Consider the following 26,713-nt stretch of genomic DNA (forward strand, 5'->3'; position numbering starts at 1 on the left):
ACCTGTGATTTCTGTGTAGCTATGTTAACACACAGAACTTGTTGATCATGAGGACTTTGTGGCTTCATTAACCCTCTTGTAGGGATTTGTCAAGGTAGTTAATAACAGCTTCTGATTGTGATTCAATAGGAAAATGCTGACCATAGCATAAAAATATGAGCTGTATAACAGCTACATTTTCACTATAACCTAGTATATTGACATTCTGGTCTCTATCCTACTTTCATGCGTGTTTTCATTAATCTCTCATCTTTCCGGGCTTGCTACTTACCATGGAATGGTGAAAAGGATAAATCTCTTGGTCTTTAAAGTTTGAAATCATTATATATATCTTTTTTTTTCTGTTTCTTCTATTACCTTCACTTATTTACTATTTTCTACATGTTAAATTTTTAAACTATATAAAATTAAGAATCCTATGAATTTCATAAATACTTTCAGGAGTGATTTGAAAGTAAATACAGAATATTTAACTGAAACAAAAAGGAAAAAGGATATATCTAAAGCAAAATTTTCATTTTGTGCAAATTAGATACAAAATTGAACAAATACTAGAACAGTGAAGCCAGATAACTATTGAATATACCTTTAGAGTTAGGAAACAGGAATGTATTTGTATTTAAAAATATTTCAACTGTATATTTTTAAAGTTTAAAATACTTCAAATAGTATACCTAATTTTAACTCTTCAGTTAAAGCAGTTGTTCTCAACATTTCTAATGCTGCAACCCTTTAAATATAGTTCATGTTGTGGTGACCCCCAATCATAAAATTATTTTCATTGCTACTTCACAACTATAATTTTGCTACTGTTAATGAATCGTAATGTAAATATCTGTGTTTTCTGATGATCTTAGGCTCTACAGCAGCAGTTCTCAACCTATGGGTCATGACCCACAAATTCAGAACCCTAGCAGGGTCACCTAAGACGATCAGAAAAACCCCCCAGATATTTACAATTCACTAACAGTAGCAAAATTATACTTATGAATTAGCAACAAAAATAATTCTATGGTTGATGGTCACCACAACATGAAGAACTGTATTAATGGGTCCTGGCATTCGAAAGGTTGAGAACTACTGATTTAAAGGAAATCTCCTGATCATTTTCACTTATTTATGCATAAATCACAATTCTCTTTCTTATGAGCTAAAATCAATTTCTTTATGTAGAAATTATTTCATAAGTGAAATGGCTGAAATAAGCTATTTGTATCAAACTAAAACATATAAGGATCATTGCTTGTAAACCCATATACATTAATATGCTTCAAATGTCACAAGAAAATGTGTTTTTTTTTTTCTTGTTCATTTTTAATATAATTGTTATTTATTGATTAAGGTATTAAACATGCGTTCTTATTCACCCATAACCCCCAAACCCCCTAATCATGCCTTCACACCCCTGGTGTCTCTGTCCATTGGTTAGGCTTATATGTATGCATACAAGTCCTTTGGTTGATCTCTCCCTCTTACCGCTACCCTCCCCTACCTTCCCTTGATGGTCTGATCAATGCTTCTCTGTCTCTGGATCTGTTTTTGTTCATCATTTTATGTTGTTCATTATATTCCATAAATGAATGAGATCATGTGATATTTATCTTTCTCTCACTGGTTTATTTTGCTTATGAAAATGCTTTCCAGTTCCATCCATGCTGTTGCAAACAGAAATAATTCCTTTTTTTTACTGCAGCATAGTATTCCATTGTGTAGATGAACTGTAGATACTGATTTTTATATTTAAAATAAATGACATTCAGAACAGAAAAGTTTATAATTTTTAAAATTTTTTTATTAATTTCAAAGAGGAACGAAGAGGGAGAGAGAGCTAGAAACATCAATGATAAAAGAAAATAATTGATTGGGCTACCTCCTGCTCGCATCCTCCTGGGGATTAAGCTTGCAACCTGGCACATGCCCTGACCTGGAATCAAAACAACCTTTTGGTGTATGGAACCATGCTCCAGTCAACTGAACTATCCAGCCAGGGCTGAAAAGTTTATAATTTTTAATGGAGCCATTATATCTATATTGACTCCCATAGAGTACAAATTTTTCTTTGGAAAAAATATCCTCAAGACAAATGTAGTGCTTTTACTTACAGGAATTAAGAACAAATTTATCCTTTCAATTGAGCACATCTAAAATTTGAAAGACTGGATTGATTTTGAACTATAGGTAAAATTTACTAGAGAGATTTTTATTTTCAAACAAAATAAGGCTATGCTTTGAGCTATTTAATATGACAATGACAGTGTAAAGAACCACAAAACAAACTTTAGAAGTTCTCACTTAGGGATAACATAATCTCTGATTTTAATTAATGCAATTATTATTTGAAGACCTACTCCATCGGGCTTCTTAGTGGTGATGAAATAAGGAGAATTATCTGTTTACTTCCTTCCTCTCCCAAGAACAGATGAGATTCCTACTCAGATATATACAGTGCCTATTTCTGAGGCTTTAGTTAGCAGTTTCCCATATCCAAGGGCTATAAGACTATGGACTGTAATGAATACTTACTCAGTTGATCAAGGTGAGTAGATGAGAGTAAGATATAAAGACGTTTGTTTCTGAAAAAGTTGTATCTTGAAACTTATTTTTTGATCTATTTCAATTTTTCTGATAATGTGATAAATCAAGAGCGTAAAATTGTCTTAGAATTCTTGTTGGTTATGTATCCTGTTTGAAGTTTTTTGTTGTTGTTGCTGTTGTTGATTAATAATAGCTAATGTTGAAGTTTGTTTTAAGAATTATAACCCTTAAGAGGATATTCATTATTTAAAGAAAATATTTTTAAAGGGTTATATTAAGGGCAGAAAGGTAGACCCTATTATTTTTTGTCTCTATAAGTTTCTGATACTTTAAATAATTAAAATATAATGTGATCTAATATACAGAATATTTTACCAATTTAGAAAGTAAAATTATATTTTCTGATATCCATAACCCAATAGGTCAAATAGTAATAGTCATTGATCCTATCAAGGACAAAAAATTGTAAATTTTAATGTTTTGTAATTCAAAGGGGTCACTTAGTTTAAAATATGGCTATTCTGCCTGACACCATTTGTTGGTGTGGCCCTCTCATGGAGTGTGAATAACAGAAGTTCTTGCATTTATGTACTTTGTGTAGTCACTAAACTTTCTCATACACTTTTATATGCCGTATGATTTATAGAGCCATATTTATCTACATATAATGGGTGTGAGATGGCAGTGTAATTTGCAGAAGAGTCAGCCCAGGGCCAAAGCTGTTCATTTTCAATTCATTTTTTTATTTTTTATTTTTAAGTTGCCTTTTTCTCCTCTGAAGGTTTAAAAGAGACAAGCATTTTCAAGTATGCCGTTCTCTCAACCACTGGTTTGTCAGCATTAAGCATTGGCATATCCCTTGAAAGCTATTTACTGGAAGAGCTAGGCAACTTTCAACAAAACACACTCTCACTTCTTCCACACATGTATCCTCACCTCAGTTTCTGAATTTTGATGATCATGACACAACACAAATTATCCAGAGCACAACATCTGTCTCACATGTGCCTATCCAAACTTCAGCTGTCACACCAGGATTCATATTCTTCAATAGAAGAGAGAGGACCTCCTTTATCATCTCTTCCTTAATGACAGATTTTATTTCTCCTAGCAGTCTGTATTACTTGACAGTGTTCGGGCTATTGCCGAATCTGCTGCCACAGTGAGTTCAGTAATTAGTGGCATTCCAGGGGCCTATACTGAATTAAACAGGCACTCATTTCTTTCCCCTCAATTCCCGCTCACAACTGCTTCCACTAGCACACCTCCAATTGTTTCTAGGGGGGCTCAAGAGGATACTGAAGAATATTCAGCTGTTAACCTTAATTTCAAGAAGAGAGCACTGGAGATTGCTGAGCTCCTCAATGTCTCCCATTTCTCCTGCTAAGATAATTATATCTAAACAGGTAGCCATCTTAAACTCATCAACTCTGCCCGGATTCACTACACAAGCCTCCATTCCCAGTGAATATCAGATTAGTTCTGAAGCATCTAGCAACCAGAGACTCACAAACACCAAATCACAGACTGCTGATTCCTTAAGTGAATTAAGCCAGACATGTGCAACATGTTCTATGACTGAAATAAAATCCTCTCATAAATTCTCAGATCAAGTTCCGCATATAGAACAGTCCCATTTTTATGAGACGTTCGGGATGAACTCAGAGAGATTAGCCAGCTGGTATGCACTAATGGGAACTCAAACTATCACTTCTGGGCATTTGTTTTCTTCTGCTATTGAAACAATGCCATCACCAGCATTCACAGAACTGTCATCTTTATTTCCTTCTAAAAAGAGTACAAAAGGAATAATTTTATCCTCATCCTTGGAGGAATCCATTACCCTATAAAGTAATTTGGATGTTAATTTATGTTTGGATAAAACTTGTTTACCCACCATCCCTTCACAAACTGTCTCTTCTGATTTGATGAATCCTGATTTGACTTCAAAATTGACTACTGATGATTTGTTAGTATCAAGAAACATTTTTAAAAGATTGAAACTAGGACAATATGGTATCACTGCAGGTCCCACTGAGATACTGAATCAAGACAATTTATTGGGCATGCAAGAGAGTAAAGGATCTCAAGAACAGCTCACCATTCATAAAGATTTTAAACTAAATTTACAAAGTTATCTAGAAACTGTGTATTCAAATGACCTCAAATACAACCCTTCACTGCCTGTAGACTCAATGTCTAATATTTCAAAAACAACCTCTACTTCTGCATTGCACACCATTCCACCAACTCAATCACTTCCAATACAGACCTCTTTCCCCAAGTCTGTATTTGTGCCACATTGGACATATTATACAGATAAACTGCCGTTAACATCTGATTTTAAAAAAGAGTTCAGAACTTCTTCAGAATGGCCCACATGGGAACTTCAGCCTCGTGTGCACAATCGAGAACCTAAGGCCGCAGGCCAGTGGCTTCCCATCACTACATCTCTTACTTTGTCTTCATTGGAGTCCATTCCAGCACCTCCTCAGCTGATGATTTCTGGTGAGTTTCTCGGCTCCAATTCAATAAACTTTTAGAAATGAGTTTCTTTTCTACTGGAAAGAAAAGAGCCTGCTGTAGTCACCAGGTGCCCTAAACAACTTCTTTGTAATCAGGGCAGCAGCCAGTCAATGCAGAAGGCACCTGCTGTTGTACCTGACACAGATGGTTATTCTTTATGCACTGCCACAAAGGCTACAGGATCAATAGGCGAGTTTGTGGGAGACGGCTCTACTGCTGGCAAGCAATCAGAAACTGAACTAGTTCAATTCATTACAATGGATCTTTCAAAGTTTAGGAATAACTTTATTATTCTCATTTCTTGAAATAGCTTCTTTTTCAGATTGAACACAGTGTAACATATTTCCTAGCTTTTTCTCCAGTACTGGTATTTTCTTTTTTTTTTCTTTAATGGGAAAGATCAAGAAATTAAGGGAACTTGGTTGGGTTTTCCCCATCCTTAATGGTGTGGTTTATCATTTCTTGTCCCGACCCGCGGGACAACAACGGGGGGCACGCAGAAACCACCTAAGAGAATGAATCAAACAAGGAATGCGGAAAGAGTGGAGGCAAGACAAGGTTCTGATCAAGCCTCAGTTTTATTCTCTGAAATGGCTGTATTTATACAGCAGAGACAAAGGGGGGCAGGGCCGCCCATGCAGGGGGGTCTTTGGTATGGCAACACAGGATTGACTAATTGCCAGAGGCAGTGTGACATTTCAAGGTGCAACATTCCAAGGCTGGGCTATCTAGGGGGGAGGATCAGGAAGGGAAAGAGGCAGGAAGACAGGAGATGCTAAACCCCAGGTTAATCTTATCTTCTGGCCAAGCCCTCAGGGTACCACACAACCTCTGCTAGAAGGAACTTAATTCTATTTCCTTAAGACTGAGTTGCTTGCCTCAACTCTGCTAGCTCCCAACAATTTCTTACTGCAAAGCTGTGATGCCTTCATGAATATAACTCAGAATATTAAGTTCATGTCTTTTACTTAACAAAATAATACATAAACATTGAAACAAGATAATATTCCATGTGTGAATTTGAATTAATGAAAAGCCACTTTTCTTAGATAAATATTCTTACTTTAAACATCATTAGTCTTCCATAACTTTGTAATTACTATCAAATTGGAAAGCATGCAAAACAAGTTTAATGAATTGTATTTATTTAACAGATTTTTTTCATTATTTAAAGAAGTTTGGTCTCATAGAATTTCAAGTGTAATAGTAGCAGTACAGTTATTTTTCATTCAATGAAAAATTGATTTTGTGTGTCTATGCTTTAGAGGAAATGCATGTAAATGTTTAGGTGTGTACTTTATGTCTGGCATCTCAGTAATATGAAAGACCAAATTATATTCAGTATACTTAGTATATGATTTTATTTTTCTTTATGTTCATCACTTTTATTTTATACAGTCATTTTATTTTATTTTTATATTTATTGTTGACACTATTACAAATGTCCTCAGTCCTGCCCCCTCTCCCTCTTTGCCCACCTCCACTCAGCCCTTGCCTTACCCTTCCTCTGGCTGACACCACACATTGTTGTCTCTGTCTTTGAGTTAGCTAATCTCTTCATTTTACTTCATGCAGTCCTCCCCACACACCTCTCTTTACAAAATTTCTAAAATTTTCATTATTAGTTAAATTAAAAATTTAAATAAGTATTCTTCTACTTTCAAACAATGAAATATTTTTGTATAACTAGTATGACACATCAGCAATGCCTTCTACGTCACTTGTGTCACATATAAGGTTTTTGGTAGATGAAGCCGAGTATACCTTCTACTCTAATACAATTAGCCCCTTAGAAATAATCAGGGCACAAATTCTTTATTTACAGAGAAATTAATTCTAGGCTTGCCCTTTATGAACAAAATTGTTACGTTCCATTTTTCTCATCCCCTAACTCCCAACTGCAAATATTCTTTGATGATGATTTTGACCTATTCCAGTTCTCCCCATCTTCTCCCAGCTTCGCTTGCTTCTCTAATTATTTGAGATATGATAATCATTTACAAGGCAAAAGTTGACACTTTCCAATATGTTCACCCACTGTGCTGGCCAAGGCCAAATCAAGGAATAGCTAGCATACTCTAATTGAACATTTGGGGAAAGTTTAATAAATTATTTACAAAGATATGGGTATAATTTAAGGAAAACAGTGAGAGATTTTGTAATTCTGAAGGGCCTAGTAACCGCAGAATGTCATTACTACCTCAATGCCCAGAGGTACAAAATAAAAAGCAGTTATCAAACTGCAGAACCTAAGGAGAAAAGCTGCCAGATTATAGAAGCCATGGTTTTTAGGAAGAGGTCACAGGCCATCCAAGGCAAACCAACCAGGAAAAGATGAGGCATATACACCCAATCTTACTTTCTTCTAGTCTCCTGGTCTCCTACTGGTGTTTCCCATTCACCAAACCCATTCAGTAGCTGGAACTAATCTTTAAAAACACATCTGGTCTAATCTCTTCATGTAAAAATAAAGATGGGATAGGCCACAGTAGAATGGTCTATACAGTGTTAAAATCTTAATCAGGTTCCATGACACTGGAAAAATATAGAACAAGTGGATAACTGATAAAGGAAGAGTTTCTCTGTAGGCTTCTTAAGTGGACCATTGGGTACTATTATTTCCTCCCTACATGTTACTTCCATACTAAAAAAATATAAAAGGTAGAAAGCTCATAATTCTGGGCTCCCTTGCTCTAGTGGATTTCTCAGGTTGCACTATGCACTAGGTTGTTGAGAAGAAAAAAAAAAAATGACACTCCAAAGTGAGGCATCACGGAGTTACCTCTATCAATATGTTTCTTAAAAGTTTTGCGTAATTTTAAACTGTAGAAGTGCTGGTTAATTGGACCAAAGTTGTCTTTCTCAGTCATCATCTAATTCAAACCAGCCTTTGTGGTTTGGTTTAACTTACTAAATAAATGAAGTTTAAGAGAAAAAAGAAAAGACACTTATAGTGATATGACTCTCTTTTTTTCTACTAACTTTTGGGAAGAATATAATAGCAACCAAGGCTTCCTACCCCAAATATTCTCAATTAGTAATGGATGACAAAAACTGCACAGAATTAAAAAGAGGGTTTCATTTATCCCATTCATATTCATAAAATTCTAAATTAAAATATCCAATATAATATTAGTAAAATACTAATAAATAAGAAAGGATTACTTTATCCAGGAATTAAAAGATGAGTCAAATTAAGACATTTGATGATAAAATTTACCGTATTATGTAAAAAGACATTGACAATTTATTGTTTACTGAGAATATTTTTTTCTTTTCTTTTTATCATAAGGATATATATTATCTTCATATTTTCTAGTATTTATATATTCCAAACACAAAAAAATATAAATAGATCACAAAAAAATTCAATACCATTCTTAAAGTTGAAACAGAAGAGGTAGTGTCATTAAACTGATAAAGTCAAAATGCCTTATCTGCACATGTGCACATATTTCTTACATACTATTTTGGAAATCTAATGAGAAATTTCATTAATTATCAAAAAAACTATTGCTTAAAACTATACAGAGCAGAGTTTGAAAGGTAAAGTTTATTGCATAGCCATAAAATTATATAAATGGAGTTAAGATGTCCTTATTTGAGATCTCAGACTTTTAAGCCCTTAATACTACATGAACACCATATCTGAAAAGTATAAAGCAATTTCAAACAAGTTAAAATGGAATAATATTTAGAACTTAATCAAGTCATTTTAAATCGTGAGAGAATAATGGGGAATAGTGAATAGATTTCATAATAAGGTAATAAAAGAACTTCTATGTTTATGCAACATATTAAAATAACTTGTAATAAAATAATATGTTATTATTACAGGAGATGCATATAAAAGTAAATAGAATAAAAAGTCCAGATATACATGATAAATATAAAATAAAGTAAAAAAGGATTTGAATTATAGGAAAATGTCTTAGTATTTACTAAATTGTATTGATGTATTGTTATTTTGAGAATTAATACACTCTACCATACACCAAAATAAATTCTATAAAAACTAACTAGATAAAATTTCAAAAATAAGTATTAAATAATCATAAAATATATGAGCTAATATTTTTTAATTTATAAATTGATATATTTAAGCCTTAAGCCTGTGTTCTTGGCCCCTGAGCAGAGCCCACATGTCTAATTCTGTTAATGTGGAAATGACTTGTCTATACACCAACATAGTTTTTCTCATTTTTTTTTTTGCTACTCTCAGTCATTTGTAGGTAGTAAGTTGATAAAAAGATATTTCAGTTGCCTCTGAAGTCCACTTATACTTGCAGCACATAGTTCAATATGACAAGTTGTCACTTTTATAAATGTCAACAATATTTTGAGATGCTATTTTATGTCAATAATTAAGATATTACTCAAACTGCTTGACAGTGTTATCATCTAAGATTAGCATAACATATGTTCTTTCTTAATGACCATGTTTCAGTTAGCAACGCACTTTATTGAGGATGCACCAGGTTCCGGTCTCTAATTGTGGTGTGTGTGATACTAAACAAAATAGGTGCTTCTTTCCCTCTTAGAGCTTATTTTCTAGTAAAAAGAGACAGATTACAAACAGTAAGCTTAGTAAACCTATTTTTCTATATAACCTGTTATATGTAACAAAGTATTCATAGTATAGTTCCAATATATGTAGAAAGTGTATATGTAAGTATGTATATCTATAATAATCTAGAATAATAAAAGCATAATATGGTAATTAGACCAGACATCCTTTCAGATGACCTGGATGAAGCGGGAGTGTGAAGGAAGTGTGAGTCTGAGTTGCCTGCCAGCAGCTAGAGGGAAGCCCAGGTCCCAGGTGCCAGAAAGAAACCAGTGCCAGCAACCAGGGGAAGGAAGGCCTACTCTTGCATGAATTTTATGCATCGGGCCTCTTGTTAATATATAATGTTTTTATTTTCTATTCTATAATATATTTATCCTCTATATTATATATGCATTTATAAGTACACATATTATATATGATGTGATATCCTATATGGAAAAAAGAAAAAAACAGTAGAAGAGGAGGAGGCTAGGTGTCACAAGGTCTGGGTTGAGGGGTGAGAAAAAATAGTATTATGTTTGATCTCTTTGATTAAGCCATCTTGAAGGAGATCAGAGTTGTGTAAATATAGGGAGAAGACTGTCCCATAAAGAGTTAATAGCCAATGCCATGTTAAAGATGGTGTGCATTTGACATTTTCTGAGAACATCAGGGAAACCATGGTCATGGAGCAGGTAAATGAGAGAGACTTTTAGAGGATAAAGTCCAGTTGATAATAGGGTGGAGCAAATAAAATCACATTCTGAGAACCTTAGGCCATTTTAAGGGCTTGTCTTGTATTCTGAGTGGAACACTATTATTCCAAGGATTTAGGTAGAGAAATGACATAATCTGGGTGGTCATTCTGGCTGCATTATTGAGAATTGATTAATGGATGGGACTGGGGCAGGCAGACAGGCAGGGAGACCAGTTAGGACACAGACGCCCCAGTCCAGGTGAGAAATGTCCATGGCTCTCAGTCCAGGTATCGGAAGTAAAGTCTTGAGAAATGATCAGATTCTGAATATAGTGTGAAGATCAAAGCAACAGGATTTGCTGAGACATTAGATTATTTTTATTTTTTGGTAATCTGTTTTATTAAGCAGAGAAAAGTATCTTAAGCCACTCTATGAAGACAAATAACGGAAAATTATGCAAATCAATTTTTTTCAGACATGCTATAAGTACATTTATCTGGTATTTTATCAGCTATAAAACTGTGTCTAATAATAGATGTTACAATGCAAAAGTCTGATAAGTTTATAATGGCAATCCTGATTATATCCCTGGGACACAGAAATGTGTGCATCTGCCATGAATTAATTAGTCATGTTCAAAATGAAATATATGTTAATCTATACTTATTCTTAGAAATATACTTCTGACTTTGTGTTAAATGGAAGAACTCTCTACTAGTCACAATATTTATCAATAATAATCCAAGCTATTGGTGCCCCGATGGTGTGACAGTATAATTAGTATACTCCATGTATGTGGTGTTTGGCTATATGCTATTTGCTTGATAAAACAGGAAGTCAAATGGAGTAGAGAGACCTAAAGATGTAATTTGACTATTGAGAGTGAAGATGCTAGGGTTAGAAAATATTTAAAAAGAAGATAGATGCTAATAACATTGATGCTGAAATTTTGTAACTGTGATACAGAGGCTGAAATTATGAGTATATTTTGATGAAATGTATTTGTTTCCTAAGGCTGCCATAACAAAGTAGCACAAACTGGGTGGCTTAAAATGACAGCTATTTATTGCCTCATTTCTCTAGAACCTAAAAGTCTGAAAACAGGTAGTGTGTAGGGCCTTCTTGTTTCAATGAAGCCTATACAGCGGAACTCTTCTTTGCTTTTTCTTAGTTCCTTGTGCTGGCTGTCAGTCTTGGCTGTTCCTTGGCATGCAGCTTCATCACTCTAATTTCTGCCTTCCATTGTCATATGATATTCTTCTATGTGTCTCACCATCTTCCTGTAAAGACCCACCAAAGACGCAAAGTTTGTGCAGAATCCTTATTTCCTAGGCTATATGTCCAAATTTTTAAAAATTCTGAGTACTACAACTTCATTGTTTGGTAAATGGCAGAAGCTTGGAAGATGAGCAAATCATAGCATTCCCATTACTAGTTTTTTTGGTTTTAGAAAAGGTACCTGATTAGCCAAGGTGAATCATCTGAAAAATGAGGCATATTACTATTTTTTAGGATTATATGAATATACTAGAGGCCCGATGCACAAAATTCGTGCAAGAGTAGGCCTTTGCAGCCCCAGCTGCTGTGGCCCTCACAGTAGTGGCTTCCTCCAGGAGGTTGTCAGGAAGGTCATCCAGACAGTCATTCTGCTGTTTTGCTGTTCAGTCTATTTGCAAATTACACTTTTATTATTATAGATAATTTCAGTCCCATGCCACCTAAATGTTAGCCTCTCCTTAGACTTTTGGTTTTTTTAATCTAACTCTACAAACTATCTAAGTTTCCTGGCTACTGCCCCAACCACAATTAACACCTATCTGGTTCTTAAGCTATGAGTACTTGAAATCTAAGCTTGATGCTTGCCCTGGATTTTTTTAATATATACTCCACCTTTGACTTGTTCCCTTGTTGTTGACTAATGCGCCCTGATACTTGATTTCTGAATAAAGCCACATAGTCTTGCACATCACATGGTTCTAAATCCTTGGTTATATAATATTTTGGCAAAGTTTTCTAACACTTTATTAGGTTCCAGTAATTCATATTAATACTTCTATATTTTTATCATTAGTTCCAGAAGATTCAAGAGCTGATGCTCTAAGACAGTCTTTACCATCTTCCCTGAGCTCCCTAAATTTCTTTTGAGGCTGAATCTTCCTTCTTGTGAGCTTCACTCCTCATCCTACATTTACAACTTGTTAGTAGACAATGTCTAACACTTAAACTGTCAGCTTTGAATTATAGGATCCTTCAGTGTAAAAAAATATATATTAATTCCTATATTCCTATTATATTTATCTGCTCTTTATCTCCTCTCTCCTCTCTATCTCCTCATATTTTACTTTTTGAAGAGTGATTAATGCTGGAAAACAAGACATTATGATCCAATATATAATTGCAAATGGGTAAAAGTCTAGATATAATCTGGGAACTTTAGACCATAAACATAACTCTTAAGATTATAATCATGTACTATTTTTTTCTATTTGATTTTTAATCTATGCTTTTATTCTGGGTAAAATTTTATAAGCAGCTTACCATATTACTTAGACTATGGATACATGTTTATTTCCTCTAGTGGCTTATCTATCCCTTTTTTCAATACCAGTACCTCTGTCACTCTTACAGCACTCTAACAAGCTTTGTGTAATGGGAAATACAAAATAAAGTTGCCTTTCATCATTTTGACAGCTGAAAGCAATAAAGAGTAACATTTTGTTTTTTTAGATAATATTTATACCTGAAGGTATATAAGTATTATAGTTTATGCTTGAAAAGGTCTTCTTTTAAACCAATAGGACCTATAAAAATTACATATTTTTCACCAACTAACAAGTAGTATTCTTATATTTATTAACCCTACAGGAATTACCTCCAATTTTATTTTACTTATTTTAATTTAAAAGCATAAAATATGAATATGTCAATTTTGATTCCGCAGAAATAAATTAGAAACTGAAATTGTTATGTAAAGGACCTGTATTCTTTTATCATTCCCCTATAGAGATTAGCATATTGTTTTCTACAGGGTCCTTACTACTACAGTATAGGATTTTAGAATTTGGACTCTATGGTCAAACTATCTAGTTCAAATTCTAGTTAGTAATTGTGTGATCTTAGGCATATTTTACCTTTCTCACTATAAAATGGGAAATATCTCCTGGCCAGTGTGGCTCATTGATTGTCTACCTATAAACCAGGAGGTCACGGTTCAATTCCTACTCAGTGTACTTGCCTGCTTCAATCCCCAGTAGAGGGTGTTCAGGACGCAGTCTATCAATGATTCCCTCTCATTATTGATGTTTCTATCTCTTCCTCTTTGAAACAAATAAAAAGATATTTTTAAATGGGAATAATAATCATAATCACTGCAAACAGCTCTTGTGAAGATTAAACCAGACAATGCATGTACTGTACTTAACTGAATACCCAGAGGTAGTAGGCCTGGATAAATTATACCTATCATTCTTTTTTTAGAATAATTTATTAATTTCAGAAAGGAAGGGAGGAGAGGAAGATAGTAACATCAATGATGAGAGAGAGTCATTGAATGGCTACCTCCTGCACTCCCCCAACTGGGGTTAAGCCCGAAATCCAGGCATATGCCTTTACCTGGAATGGAACTGTGCCTGTGTTTTATGGTCATGACAAAGGGGACTGGTTGACTAACATAAACACACAAGTGGACAAGCAGACAAACTGAAGTCAGCTGACATGGAGATTGAAATGTGTGTTTTTTGGGTTTTTTTTTTAAGTACTGTATTTCAAAACAGACGGAGATAAACATTGATAATGGAAAGAAAGTTATAGTTTCACATAAGTATGCCAACCAAAGATAAACTCCTAGCAATAACAATAAATGTTATTAGCATCAAAATAAATTTTTCAAAAGAAAAAGATGTAGGAAAAATAAATTTCTAGCATAAATTAGAAAAAGCATTTTTCTAGCATTTATTAGAAAAGTACCAGCCATTAAATAAGGAAGCAGGTACTACTTTTGGAGTGACAATTATTTGACTAATCCTTTCCCTTCTCTCTATGAAAAAGAGAAGCAAAATAGAAAATTATTTCAAAATTATTCTCATGAATAATTCATCACCAAAACATTTGTTATGTTTTTAAACATATGTACTGGTTGAATGATGAGACAGAGGGCCGAAAACCAGGACTACAAGGTTTATTAGAGGAGAAGGATCCTGCCGCCTGCCTTGCAAAGGAAGAGAGCACATGTGCAGGGGTGAAGGCACCATTTGAGGGGAGGAAAGGGAAGGGACGGGGCTTAGAGTACTCGGCACACACTGATTGGTGGTTTCATATAAGGCACAGGATTAGGCACTAAGGAATAGGGACTTAGGGGGGCTTAGGGTATTTGGCAGGTGCTGATTGGTGGTTCAATGTACAGTCCATAGAAGGTGTCTGGTTAGGTGCTCAGGAATGTCCGGGCTGCAGGTAGAGTTTACGTCACGCTCCGTCCATCAGTTGGGGAAGGGAGGATCTATCACTAGTAAACCCAGCACTATAAATGATAAGGATTTTTCTTAAATTATAATCTCTATGACTTAATTTTATATACATATTATTAATTTGGCTTTAGTTGTCTTTATTTTTTGTAATAGAAATCAAAATTAATTCATTGTCTCTAGTTCATGTCAAAAGTTAATTTATTGAGAGATTACATATTAATTGACTAAATCACAAGTAAGAAATTAAACTCATTTTAGTATTAATTTATTCATTTTATATAAACAATATCAGAACATGCCTCAACTTTTAAAATATAAGTTTTATGTGCCCAGATTTTTGAGAGGTGTTTTTAAAGATTTAAAGATAAAATACAGAAGATTAAAGTTTAATATGTTACAAGTTTTTAGAGAATAATTGTTTTTAAATTATATATGACTAGGGATGTGGTCAAGTAAAAACTTCTCAATTTACTATATATGTTTAATTTTGATAAAAATAACTCACTTTTAATAGATTTGCTAATAAAAACACATGTATTTTTCTCAAAATGGAAAAAATCATTCATGTTCTTATATAAATCTTTCTCATAGAGAACCATTTAAATCTTTTTTAATACATTTCTGAATGAAGCTTTCCACTTGTTTCTATTCATTTTTAAAAAAATGCTTACCCATTAATACAAAAAATGTGCTATTCCATGATCTAATAATATTTCTCATTAATTTCTTAGAAGAATTTAATCTTAGCACTTATAGACTTTCTAGAAAAGCAGATCTAGATGTAATGGTGAGCAGTTTCCTCACTTTAAAATTAATTCTCTTCCTATATGATTAATTTCACTCAAAGCAAATTTTCTCAAATATATTTTGATGTTGATTTTTTTTAATTGCATTTGAAATTTATTTAAGCTCTTTAGCATTTTTTAAATATATGCTGTCCGTGGTCTGAAATAAGTGGAGGTAAGGAAACTGAAGAGTCTTAGGGGGATAAAACAATAGGCTTCCATAAGATAGGTGCGTGTTCTGGTCTATCCACTCTACCTTCAGAAATGGGAAATTAAACCAAATTTTTAGTACCTCTGCCATCTATTGTATTTGACAACTATTAAAATATTTTATACTGTTAAATAGGAACTTTTATGCTTTTCAAATACCTTTATTCCATATAGTTGTGTTCAGAAAAATGTAGGAATGTAATTCTAAAAATAATGGGAAAAGAGATAAAAGAAATATATTTGATCCTGCTAATCTATATAAATATCATACTTTCTTTAGACCTGGTCATGATTAATTTAAGGCAACTACATGGAAATTAACATACTAGTACACTATGAATTTATTTATAATGGAAACCTGTTTTAGGTGCCTCTTTACTCAGCTGGGTACAGCTTTTGACTCCTAGAGAGATCATTCACAGGGTCTTTGCCCATAAACCCCTGCATCTCAGCAAGGGAGAACAGCCCTGCTGTCTATATTTTCTCACTCTTTGACTCTCTTTGACTTCCTCGTTTGCTGAAGGAGGATGGAGGGTAGGGACCTCTGCTTTTAAAGGGCTCTTTTGATTATATTGGGTCTATTCACATAATCTCCTTTTATCATAATAATGTAATGACCAGAATGATGTCATATTCACAGAGAATTCACTCACACGCAAAGGGAGAAGATTGATCAAGGATGATGGTCATTGAAAGGGTCTTTTTTGTACTGTGCCTACAACACAGGAGAATCCAGGGTACTGTTATGTCACAGCCCAGAGGGACAGACAGAAACCTGGTTGAAGACCGCAACAGGTTGATAAACCATGGACAGTATCCCACTTTACTTGCTCTCATCTGGGTAAATGAGTGCTGGCAAAAGTGGGTTCTCAGTGCTCAGACTGAGATAAGCATACACGTATTTTTTTTTTTTTAAAGAGTGATTAGGAAAAAAATAAAATTGAGAGACCAATGTCAGTGACTGACTCAGTAGCAATTTCCAGAGTAGGGCAAATTGAGCCTGATTATTATAAAGCCAGCCTTATATTGAGCACAGGGGTAAATTATTCGGTGTAAAGTTAATTTGTTTTCTTGTTTCTAAAAACACATGTTTAAGGTAAACTTTGTGCTGGAAGAAATAGGATTTGGGTTTGGGAACTTGAATTCTAATCCTGGATCTTCTTAAATTAGTTTCAGAATATGCCCGTCATTTCTCATGTGCAAGTCACTAACCTCAGTTTCTTCTGACAAAGTGAAGAACTGAGTTAGATCTTCTCTGATTATAAGTTTCTATGATTTTTCCCTGTTACAAGATAGTTACATTACAATTGGAGATTTCAACTGACTTAATTTTGGAAAGGTGACAAATGAAAATCAGACGTTCTTTTTTTTTTTTTTTTAACAGTGCATCTGCTTGTATGGTTAGCCATTCATTGTTAGTGTGTGTGTGAGTAAATGAAATGTAACATTAAAAATGATTTTATTCATATATATATATATATATATATATATATATATATACATACATACATATACACACACACACACACACAATGAGTATGAAACTGGTAGTATATATTCTTCAGTTCATTTAATTGGTAAGCACCTATATGCAAGAGAAGTATTACTAATTGTTTACTATTCATTTCTTTCAGGCACACAGCCAGCAATAGAAATACTCATACTTCTTTCTCCTGTTTCCTTAGAAATGGTTTCTATAGCAACTGGGTATATTGAGCTAGAGACCCAAGGAATGCCACATGACTGTGTGCATTTAAACTGAAAATAGTCTGTACATGATCTTTATTTTCAGTTTAAAATAATTGATATCAAGTCAGCTGGAACTCTTTTGTAATATGTAGTTTGTAATATTTTTGAACAATGAAGCAAACTTTTTATTTATTTCTTTAACCTCAAGTATATAACTCAAAGCTAGTCACATCATTTTTAATCCATAAGTGTTCTTACACTTTGTCTTTGATACCAGTTTCAAGCATAGTGCTAAATTATCTCCTAAAGTTTATTGCTTTCTGTACAAATACTAAATGTGGTTAAAAATATATGATCCAAATACGAAGTCTATCTTATTCATGTACATAATGCATTTTAGACAAATAATCTTCTAAATAATTAGAAATACTATGATATAAATTAATAAACATTGTGTGACCATTTAAATGATTTCTCTGGCGCTAGGGTGATGGATGGCACTTTTAAATCACTTTTTCCTATAATAAAATATGCAAAACTAAGTGAGTTTTTACAGAAATGGGATGTAATTTAAAAGAGTATATAAATAACAATTTATGAAAGAAGGGAACTTCATATATAATGGCATGCCTATTATTTATGCCGTTCCTTTTGCTTTGCTTTATCATCTTTAAACATTGATTTTTCCCATCCATTGCTATTTCTGATCCATCTACTTTGTAGATTTCTCTGTACATTTCCCCAAAAACTTTCACTTTCTCTTAAAGAATATCAAGTAATAGTTGTCTGTATATTCCCAGAAGAAAGGCTTTTTCTCTCAAGCTGGAGTTATTTTCCCTGGCTTCATACTGGAGGCTTTACCAAAGCTGCCTTCTGAATTTAAAATGGCTCTCATTCCCAAATCCTGCTGAAGTTTCATTTTTGTTTCAAAAGGCTCTGTCAAAACTACATTTCTCCTAGGAGCCATCTTAGTGTTCCTGGCCTTTGGGCCCCAATGAGGATCATATTTTTTAGGTCTATCTATCGCTATATATAATCTTCTATAATATTTACATAATTTATTCAGCATTCCTTCTCTTGTCTTTATTCCCCCACGTGTCCCCACAGAGTGAATGGAAATCAGTGTCAAACAGTATCTGCATTGAATTGATTATATCGTGATAAAATCATCTTTCCATTCCGATGTCAATGGACAATTTCTGTGCTGATGTCAGGAGAGGTTCTTGTTTTTATTCACAGTGTTCAACTGCTATAGACACTTAAAAATATTAGAAGCTCTGTTAAAAATTATTTGACTTTGACAAGGGGAAGATCTTGTTGCTTTGTTCACTAATGTGTCCCCCTCTCTGAATGCTACTTCTTGTTCTCTTTCACAGGTTCATCCTCCTTCAGTTGAACTACCTTTGTTAGTCTTTCTCAGGCATGGGAGAAGTAACATCTTCCTACCCTCTACACGCATTTTCTGAGAGGTCTGTTTTACAACCTCAATCAGGCTTTCTTCAACTGCTGTTTTCTGGTTGCTTGTTCCCAACCTCTTACTTGCCACACATAATTATGATGATTAGCACTCATCTGAAAACTTGAGGACAACCTTACAGCTCTCCGGAGCTCTCTTTGTGACTCTCTTCTCTGTGTGACTCTCTTTGTGCCCAGCTAATTCTAGCTTTCTTTACCTCCCATATATTGTATGTAGACATATATTTGCTTCTGCAATATGGTGTACAATGCTTCAAACATAGAATGTCTTCAAAGCTTTTTGTTTACTATATATTAAATGATAAAACTGGTAAATTAGTGACAACCCATTCTCAATATATAAAACTAGTAGTCCTGTACACATTCCCTCCTTATTGGCTGTGGATGCTGCCATCTTTATTGGCATGAGGGTAAATTAGCATATTCCCTCTTTATTGGATAGGATATGCACAGTCCATGGACACACAGTAGTGTGGTAAAGGCCTGGAAGGGAGACAGCTATAGGGTGGCGAGGGTCTATTGGGGAAAAAAAAAGGAGACATCTGGAATACTTCCAACAATAAAGATAAATTTTTAAAAGGCAGGTTCTGAGTCAGGGGTTCCATATTTCTGTACTTCGGATGAGCTTTCAGGCTATGCCAGGCACTGCACATTGGATGGGTCCTAGTGGGTAGAGTCCTATCTCTTCTGATTTTGTGACCAAAAATAAATGAATGTGTATCTGTACGTACAAAGTCTGGGTGATTATTCAGAGTTTAAGAAGAAAACTGCTTAATGTCATCTAAAAGATGGATTAATTCATGATTGTCCTCCATCTATTTCAGTGTAAGCTACATATAGTTATGCCTATTCTTCTAGATTTCACTGCCTCATTTCTCCAACCTACAAAGAAAGAAACATACCATTTTTCTCTCAAATTGAAAAAGAAAGAAATGTATACACTATCAGCATTTACTCTATATTTTAATATGTAGAGCTATTTCTATTGTATAGCAGAAAATGCAGACGGCGTTATAATTTAAATTCATAAGTTCGTTGGTGTTTCATTTGGTGAAGATAAAAACAAGGAATGCCCAGGGAATATAGCAATGGGAAAGGTGAAATTTTCAAGGGGCCTGATGCATGAAAGCACAAAGCACCTTTCAAAATATGCTAATTGAACTGAAAGTACAAAATCTTTCAGGAAGGGAAAAATGCAGTGTATGGCTCCCTTTGTATGCCATTTCACAATCTTATCACAGAAAATATACTTAAAAAATGTGAATTCGTTTTCATAATAAATGTGTGTAATATAATTATAGGAAAGCAATGAAAACAAGTGACACAACATCGCTTATTTCTACAGACAGTACATGTATGGGAAAAACGGATTAGGAAATAGAAATGATACTGGGTTGTTAATAATTCCTCGGCAGTTGGACAATACATTTTCTTTATGTGTGTATATTTTTATGAAATTTTGAATGAATAATTAACAGAGATGCCATTCTTTTCTTAAAAGATCCTCCAATTAAAGAACCAAAGGCCCATTGATGCTTTCTTGACATAAAATTAACTGCAGATACTTGTATTGATTTCCACAAAGGCACCCTTTGCTATTTAAGAGCAATTACTTGGTTGTTGCTATAGTGATTGCTAGAAGTGTATGCACATTTGCTCTGTGACTGCTTATGGGTCAAAGAAATATCACAAACATTCTTGATTTTCATTCCTAAAATTGTTATAGAAACCTTTTCAATAATAAATCTCAGTTATTAAACAATGTGCTACAAGCATGTGAATTGTTAAAGATGATCCCTGTGCTTGAAGTGGGTAGAACTCACTGCATTATATTGTGTGCTTTAAGTAGAAAAGTGTAAGGTTTATAATACTATAAATGTGGAAATGAATTTGATGTAAGGTATCAAATTAATGAAATTAAAAACAATGAAATGAAAGCTAAAATAATCTATTGTATTAATAATAAGTATGTAGATGGTTGACTTCTTGTTAATGCTTTACATTTCCAGATATTTTTTTTTCCTGGAATTATCTGATACCCGGGTATTCAGAAGTAAACAAAGTGATCAGATGTGAAGCAACAGCTTCTAAACCCCCTAGAATCAGGTACTCTCCAACCTTTTATTTTATAATCAGCTAATTTCAGATTAAATCTAGAGTTATACAGAAGCTACTGCATCTCTGTATTTACAAATTGTGTGCCTCTGTTCTGCATTTAAAACATGTTTTTAATTGCCTGTGAATAGAAAGAAAAGCTGACTGCCATGGAAACTCTTTTGTGCTACACATTTGAATTTCTAAATTTCGGGCTTGACCAGTATTGGCCATTTTTAGTAGAAAATGAGGCAACATTAAAATGCGCTTATACTTGCATGTATCATGTTTGTAAATTTACAATAACAAGGATCGGGTATATTTTGAGGAGTGTTACTTTCTATGTCTTTCACCATGAAACCAGGAGAGAAGGGAATATAGATTTGTCAGTGGTCAGGAGGAGTTTATCCAGAAGTAGACAAATGTGTATAATTGATATAGTGAGACTGTCACAGGTGTCCTCCTATATTTATCATTGTCTTTGCATAGCCACATCACACTCAACCTCCATCCTGGGGGTGTAATAAGGGGCTGTGTATTATTAAAACTGACAGAATATGAAATGTGACACCTTTGAAAATCAATAATAAGTTGAGAAACATGACATAGATTTATTTCTCCTATAAATTGGTTATGTTGTCTTAAACATAATTACAGGGGTACTATTCCCATCTTCCACTGATATATCAGTTTGTGCTGCTTCCATTGAGATTATTCTGCTTGTGATGTTAGGAGGCAGAGCGAAGTCAGGTTTTGTGGTTTGAGTGCATGAGGGCCGTGTGTGTGTGTGTGTGTGTGTGTGTGTGTGTGTGTGTGTGTGTGTGTGTGTTAGGGTGTGGTATGCATATTTCCGATACATAATAGTGAGCTGCTCCTTCTCTGTAGTTGTAGCTTATAAGTGGTCTATACTTTCTCGGAGGAAGTAAATCTTTATGTTGATAAAGGGAGTGGGGAAAGTGGCCTAAAGTTTCTGAAATTAAACATGCAACCAGTTATGCATCAACAATCGTAAATGAAGAAGCCTGGCATCTGTGGATTGTGTGTCCAGATCCCACTTTATCTGAATCCTCGCTGAGGTCAGCCCATTAGAGACTCTGTGTGGAGACTGGAAGCTGGCAGGAGGAAGATCTTTGTTTTCTTACTCGGTGCCTTAGCAGCCCTTCTGGGAGTGGCTGCATCTCCTCTGTGGACTCCAGCTTTCATTCAGGGATGGGGGCTATGTTAGGTTCCAGCATTATTTCCCTTTCCCTCTCTAGTCTAAGTGTGGTGGGTGGCTTCCTGCAGTTACTAATATCTGGGCTTTCTTTGGTTCACCCTCAGCTCCTTCTCTATCTCCACCAAAACTACAAACAGAATTCTCTTTGATGCACCTTGTGTTTTTCTACTTAGGTCATGAGGAATATAGTGAACGTTCAGGTAGGCATCATATTACATCAGTTTCTATCTACTTGTTCCATATCGCATATTTTCTGTTAGTTTACAGATTAAAAAAGAAAAGGTCTCAAATCAAGCGGAAAGCTGTGTTTTAGTTTCAGAGTGTCAAATGGCCATTCCCTGCATGTTAAATGAACAGGCAAATGATCTATAACAACTTAACATATTGCTGAATGGAAGTTATTTCAGCACAGTATTTCAAACACTCCTCTAGAGATCATTCCTAAGGATCTATGTTTTTGTAAACCAAGGAAGGGCTTAAGCTAAAAGAGAAATAAAGAACACTTATTTGAAGGCAAAGGTTGCAACCTAGAGGCAACGTTTATGTAAAATAGCAAGCAGAGTGCGCTCCTGGGGAACAAAAATAGGCAGGCTTTATCAAGATTCAAGTTACAAACTCTGTCTTAAATCTGGTCCTCTTTTATGTAAATGAAGGGTGCTGGTTAAATTAATAAGGATTGACTGAGTCTGATACACAAAGGAGGGATGCTGGTTATGTTAATAAAGATCGGTTCATTTCAGATTAAGGAAGGCATATGGTCTGGTTGCCTTGGTGGGAAGAGAGAAAAGGTGTAGGCCTGGCTTAGAAGCTGTAAAGTTCATGGAGAAATAGGCAGGATGGAAAGTGTATAAGACCAACCTTATCACAGCGTCAAGGCTCCATTTCGATGGTCTTATACACATTGATATCAGTGATAATGATTCTTCTATATGGCAATTGCCATTCACATCTTATACATACAGCATAGTACAGTCATGAATAAGATGAAAAAATCTGAATTTATACAAGTGACTATCTGCTGCTGAGGAAAGTATCATATGAAGTCTGAGTCCTCAACTTGCTTTTGGTTTTGTGATACCATGCGTCACTTAGCTTCTTTATACTTTGGTTTTCAAATGAATGTAAGTGGGATAATATTCGCAAGTAATATGGTGGTTGTTATTCCTGTTTTATAGAAGAGGAAACTGAAAAATTATTTTAGTTTGGAACCTCAAAGCTCAATAATTAGTATGTGGAAGAGCTGGACTTTAAATTTCCAAAGTCCTTGTACTTATAAATATCTGTTTGCAAATAGTGCTTTATAAAGTTATTTAGTGTTTATTTATCTATGTTTTGTTAACCCTATTAATTTTACTAGCGTACATTTGTCATAGATTCTTCAAGCTATTTTCAAATATAGAAAAGTTTCAAATAAATAGAATCCAAAATTTATAATGCCAAAAATGTTATTTCATTTTTAAATTATGTGGAAAATTATACATCCAGATAAATTGTCCAATAAGATTTTTTTTTAAAGCATCACAAATCCAGGAAAAAGCCAGCTTCTTTAAGTGACTATGATTTAGTCAGTTCTTTCTAAAAAGAAATAATGAAATGGTTGGTCTATATTTTAATAGTTATTAAAGGCCTATTTTAATAATTATAGAATTATTTTGTTGATTCTTTGCTCATTTGAATCTATGTCAAGATTAAGTTGATACTGTATATTCAAGGAGAAGGTCAAACTTTAAAGGCTCTGTATATGGTAGCAACTTATTCTCCTTTGAAATTTAAACCTGTAAATTAATAACAATTCAAAAGAAACAATAAATTACATGAATATTCTTTGTGGTGATAATTAATTGTAGAAATTATTTTGTTTATTCTTTGCTCACCTGAATATTTGTCAAGACTTAGATGATATTGAACATTCAAGGAGAAGGTGAACCTTAAAAGGTTCTATATATTATAGCAACTTATTCTCTTTTAAAAACTTAAAGCTATAAATTAATGGCAATTTAGTAAAAAAAACAACAAAAAAAACAATTACTTGAGTGTTCTTTGTGGTGATACGTCAGGTGGTGGACTTTAAAGGACGGGACTGTTGAAAGCCAAATTGTACCCAACCATGGAAATTATATGGCTCAATTAAAGAGCTATTACAGCATCTCTTTTGAACTAACACATCAATTTCTTAGGATAGAAAGGTTCTTATACCTAAAGCAGTTATTTGCTGTGGTATATAATTGTAAATACATATATTATTTTTGGTAGGAAGATTAAAAAAATGAAACAGAAATTGTGCTTCAAAACCTTTTCTAAAATATGGTGATGAAATTGCTTTCTTAATGAAAGTGCTTTGTGCCCACTATGATCCTGTAGATTTTTAGAAGAGGCACCGCCTCTCCTTTCAGAAGGATCTTCTTCTATTCTGTTCATTAAATGGCTGTGGTTCTTGAAAAGTGCTCAATTATTCTTCTGTCCTTTACTATATATTCTTTTACAATTGCACTCTCTCATTCATCTTAAAAGTAAAATTGGGCACTGCTGTAATCTCAATAATTTGGGATGGCACAGGGAACAAGGCTCAGAAAGCTACTCTGACAATACTTACAGTCCAAATCAAGTTAAGATGAGTATTCAGCAGTAAACCTTAGATGTCCAAAATCCTCATTAGAATATATTTCTCTTCTACCCAGATGCTTTATAATCAGGTAAATGCTAATGTCGATGTCTTAGTTAATAACACAAGATTGTTGAGAAGTTTTCCTCCCTAAGGGAAGCAGAACAATATAAACATTGGTAACAGCAGTATTTCTAAATGTGTACAAAAACTAAATTGGTATGCAACACAGCTGCGGGGTACGTTTTGGTAGGTGATGTTTACATAGATTATTTTAAGACTAAGTTGTAAAGGTCATGGTGACAGCAATACTAATTTGATCATATAAATGAAAAATAAAAGTATTTGAGACAGCTATTTTTTCTTCTTGATGAAAACAGAACGTGTTGATTTGCTCATCAAAATTCAGAGGTGGACTGAGTCATTATTTTTGACAACTAATATTCAAAGCTTTCTGCTTTCTACTTATCTTTGCATTTTCACAAATTATGAGGACAGATTCAAGAGAATATATTTCATACATGTAGAATAGTGATGACACTTTAAAATGGTGTGTGCCTGAGTAAATATAAATGAAAGATTGCATTTTTAAATGCAACGATCTTCATCTCTGAGAGAAGTTCATCATTTAGTAATTTCTGACTGTATAAAATGAAAGTAAGATAGTACTCTGGGTAACATATAAAACCTGTCAAAACTTTACAATTACAAACACATTCATGTGCATTACCATCTTCCTTTCTCATAAATCTGCATGAACTAGAAAGTGTGTGTTTTAATTCCCATTTACAAATGTAGGTATTATGACTCAATAGGATATAAGCCACATACATGGTATTAAATAGCAGATACAGGAAAATAACTGGACTCTTCTGCAATATCAGTGGGGTAGCAGAGTTGAAACGAGTACAAATATAGAAGCAGAAGGAAAATATATGGTATTAGTATGAGAAGAAAGACTAGAAACCTCAGTATGTTCGAGGCTTCTGAAAGGGAACAACGGAGAGGGAGAAATTCCTAATTACCAACGCAGAGATATAAGTTAACAACACAGTAGTAGTGGGGAACAGATCATCAAGGTGAATAACCACTCTTTCCTCTAATTAAATAAGTAGAGAGATGAAAAGTAAGTTTAGAAATTCTCAAAAATTATCTTTTTGATTGTTAAAAAAAATGCTTCTGAAGAATAAAGTATATCTAAATACAAAGTAGAGATACCCTTGACTAAAGGGACCATAAACACTGTGAAGATTTCTTGATAAAAGGCCAGACTCGACAGCCAATGTCCTAGCCAGTCACCTATGGAGTAAAGACTGTAGCCTTGTTGGGCCAGAATCTGTCATACTTGTTTAAGGGCTGGTTAAAAATAATTGGGTGTTAGCATTTCAGGTTTTGGGAAATCCAGATTAGCTCAGGCTTATTCTAGTTCATGGGGATATATTGAAAAGACTTACAGGATAGTAAGAAAAAAATAAAAAGCTCAACAACTTTTCCTCGGTGTCAGGGTCAGTGTGACTCTGGGAGTCATTTTCTTAGCAGCAGACATCTTGTGTTTCTCTGCCTCCTTGTTAATTCTCTTTGTGTCACATTCACATGTCCCAAGACAGAAGCTGTTGGCAGAGCTCATTGCCATGCAGTACAGAACTGTCATTCAGGCCACTTCAATATGGAATTAGAGCAACTTGAAGATGGACTTCGGCACCCATTTCTATTATATATGATGACATTGGGGTTAAGAAGCAGAACAGATTATATATAAGTAATGACTTTGTATCACTTCTCTGAACAAGTAGCGTGGTTTCCTCCAGAGAAAATGTGGGGAGCTGCTGTGGAGGGGAGACCCACACGACCTGCTCAGTCTGGACAAGTT

The 26,713-nt window shown here is 34.2% G+C and overlaps 1 protein-coding gene across 1 annotated transcript in view; it reads left to right on the forward strand.

Annotated features, from left to right (window-relative positions):
* EYS (eyes shut homolog) overlaps positions 1-26,713 on the forward strand; it is a 1,188,193-nt gene that overhangs the window by 581,350 nt on the left and 580,130 nt on the right. The window contains 6 exon segments of the mRNA XM_036415133.1: positions 2,343-2,405; positions 2,407-2,536; positions 3,317-3,415; positions 3,418-3,642; positions 3,645-3,853; positions 3,855-5,043. Of these exon segments, the coding sequence (XP_036271026.1) occupies positions 2,343-2,405; positions 2,407-2,536; positions 3,317-3,415; positions 3,418-3,642; positions 3,645-3,853; positions 3,855-5,043 (1,915 nt within the window).

This window comes from Pipistrellus kuhlii, unplaced genomic scaffold, assembly GCF_014108245.1.
Source record: "Pipistrellus kuhlii isolate mPipKuh1 unplaced genomic scaffold, mPipKuh1.p scaffold_m20_p_5, whole genome shotgun sequence".
Lineage (NCBI taxonomy): Eukaryota > Metazoa > Chordata > Mammalia > Chiroptera > Vespertilionidae > Pipistrellus > Pipistrellus kuhlii.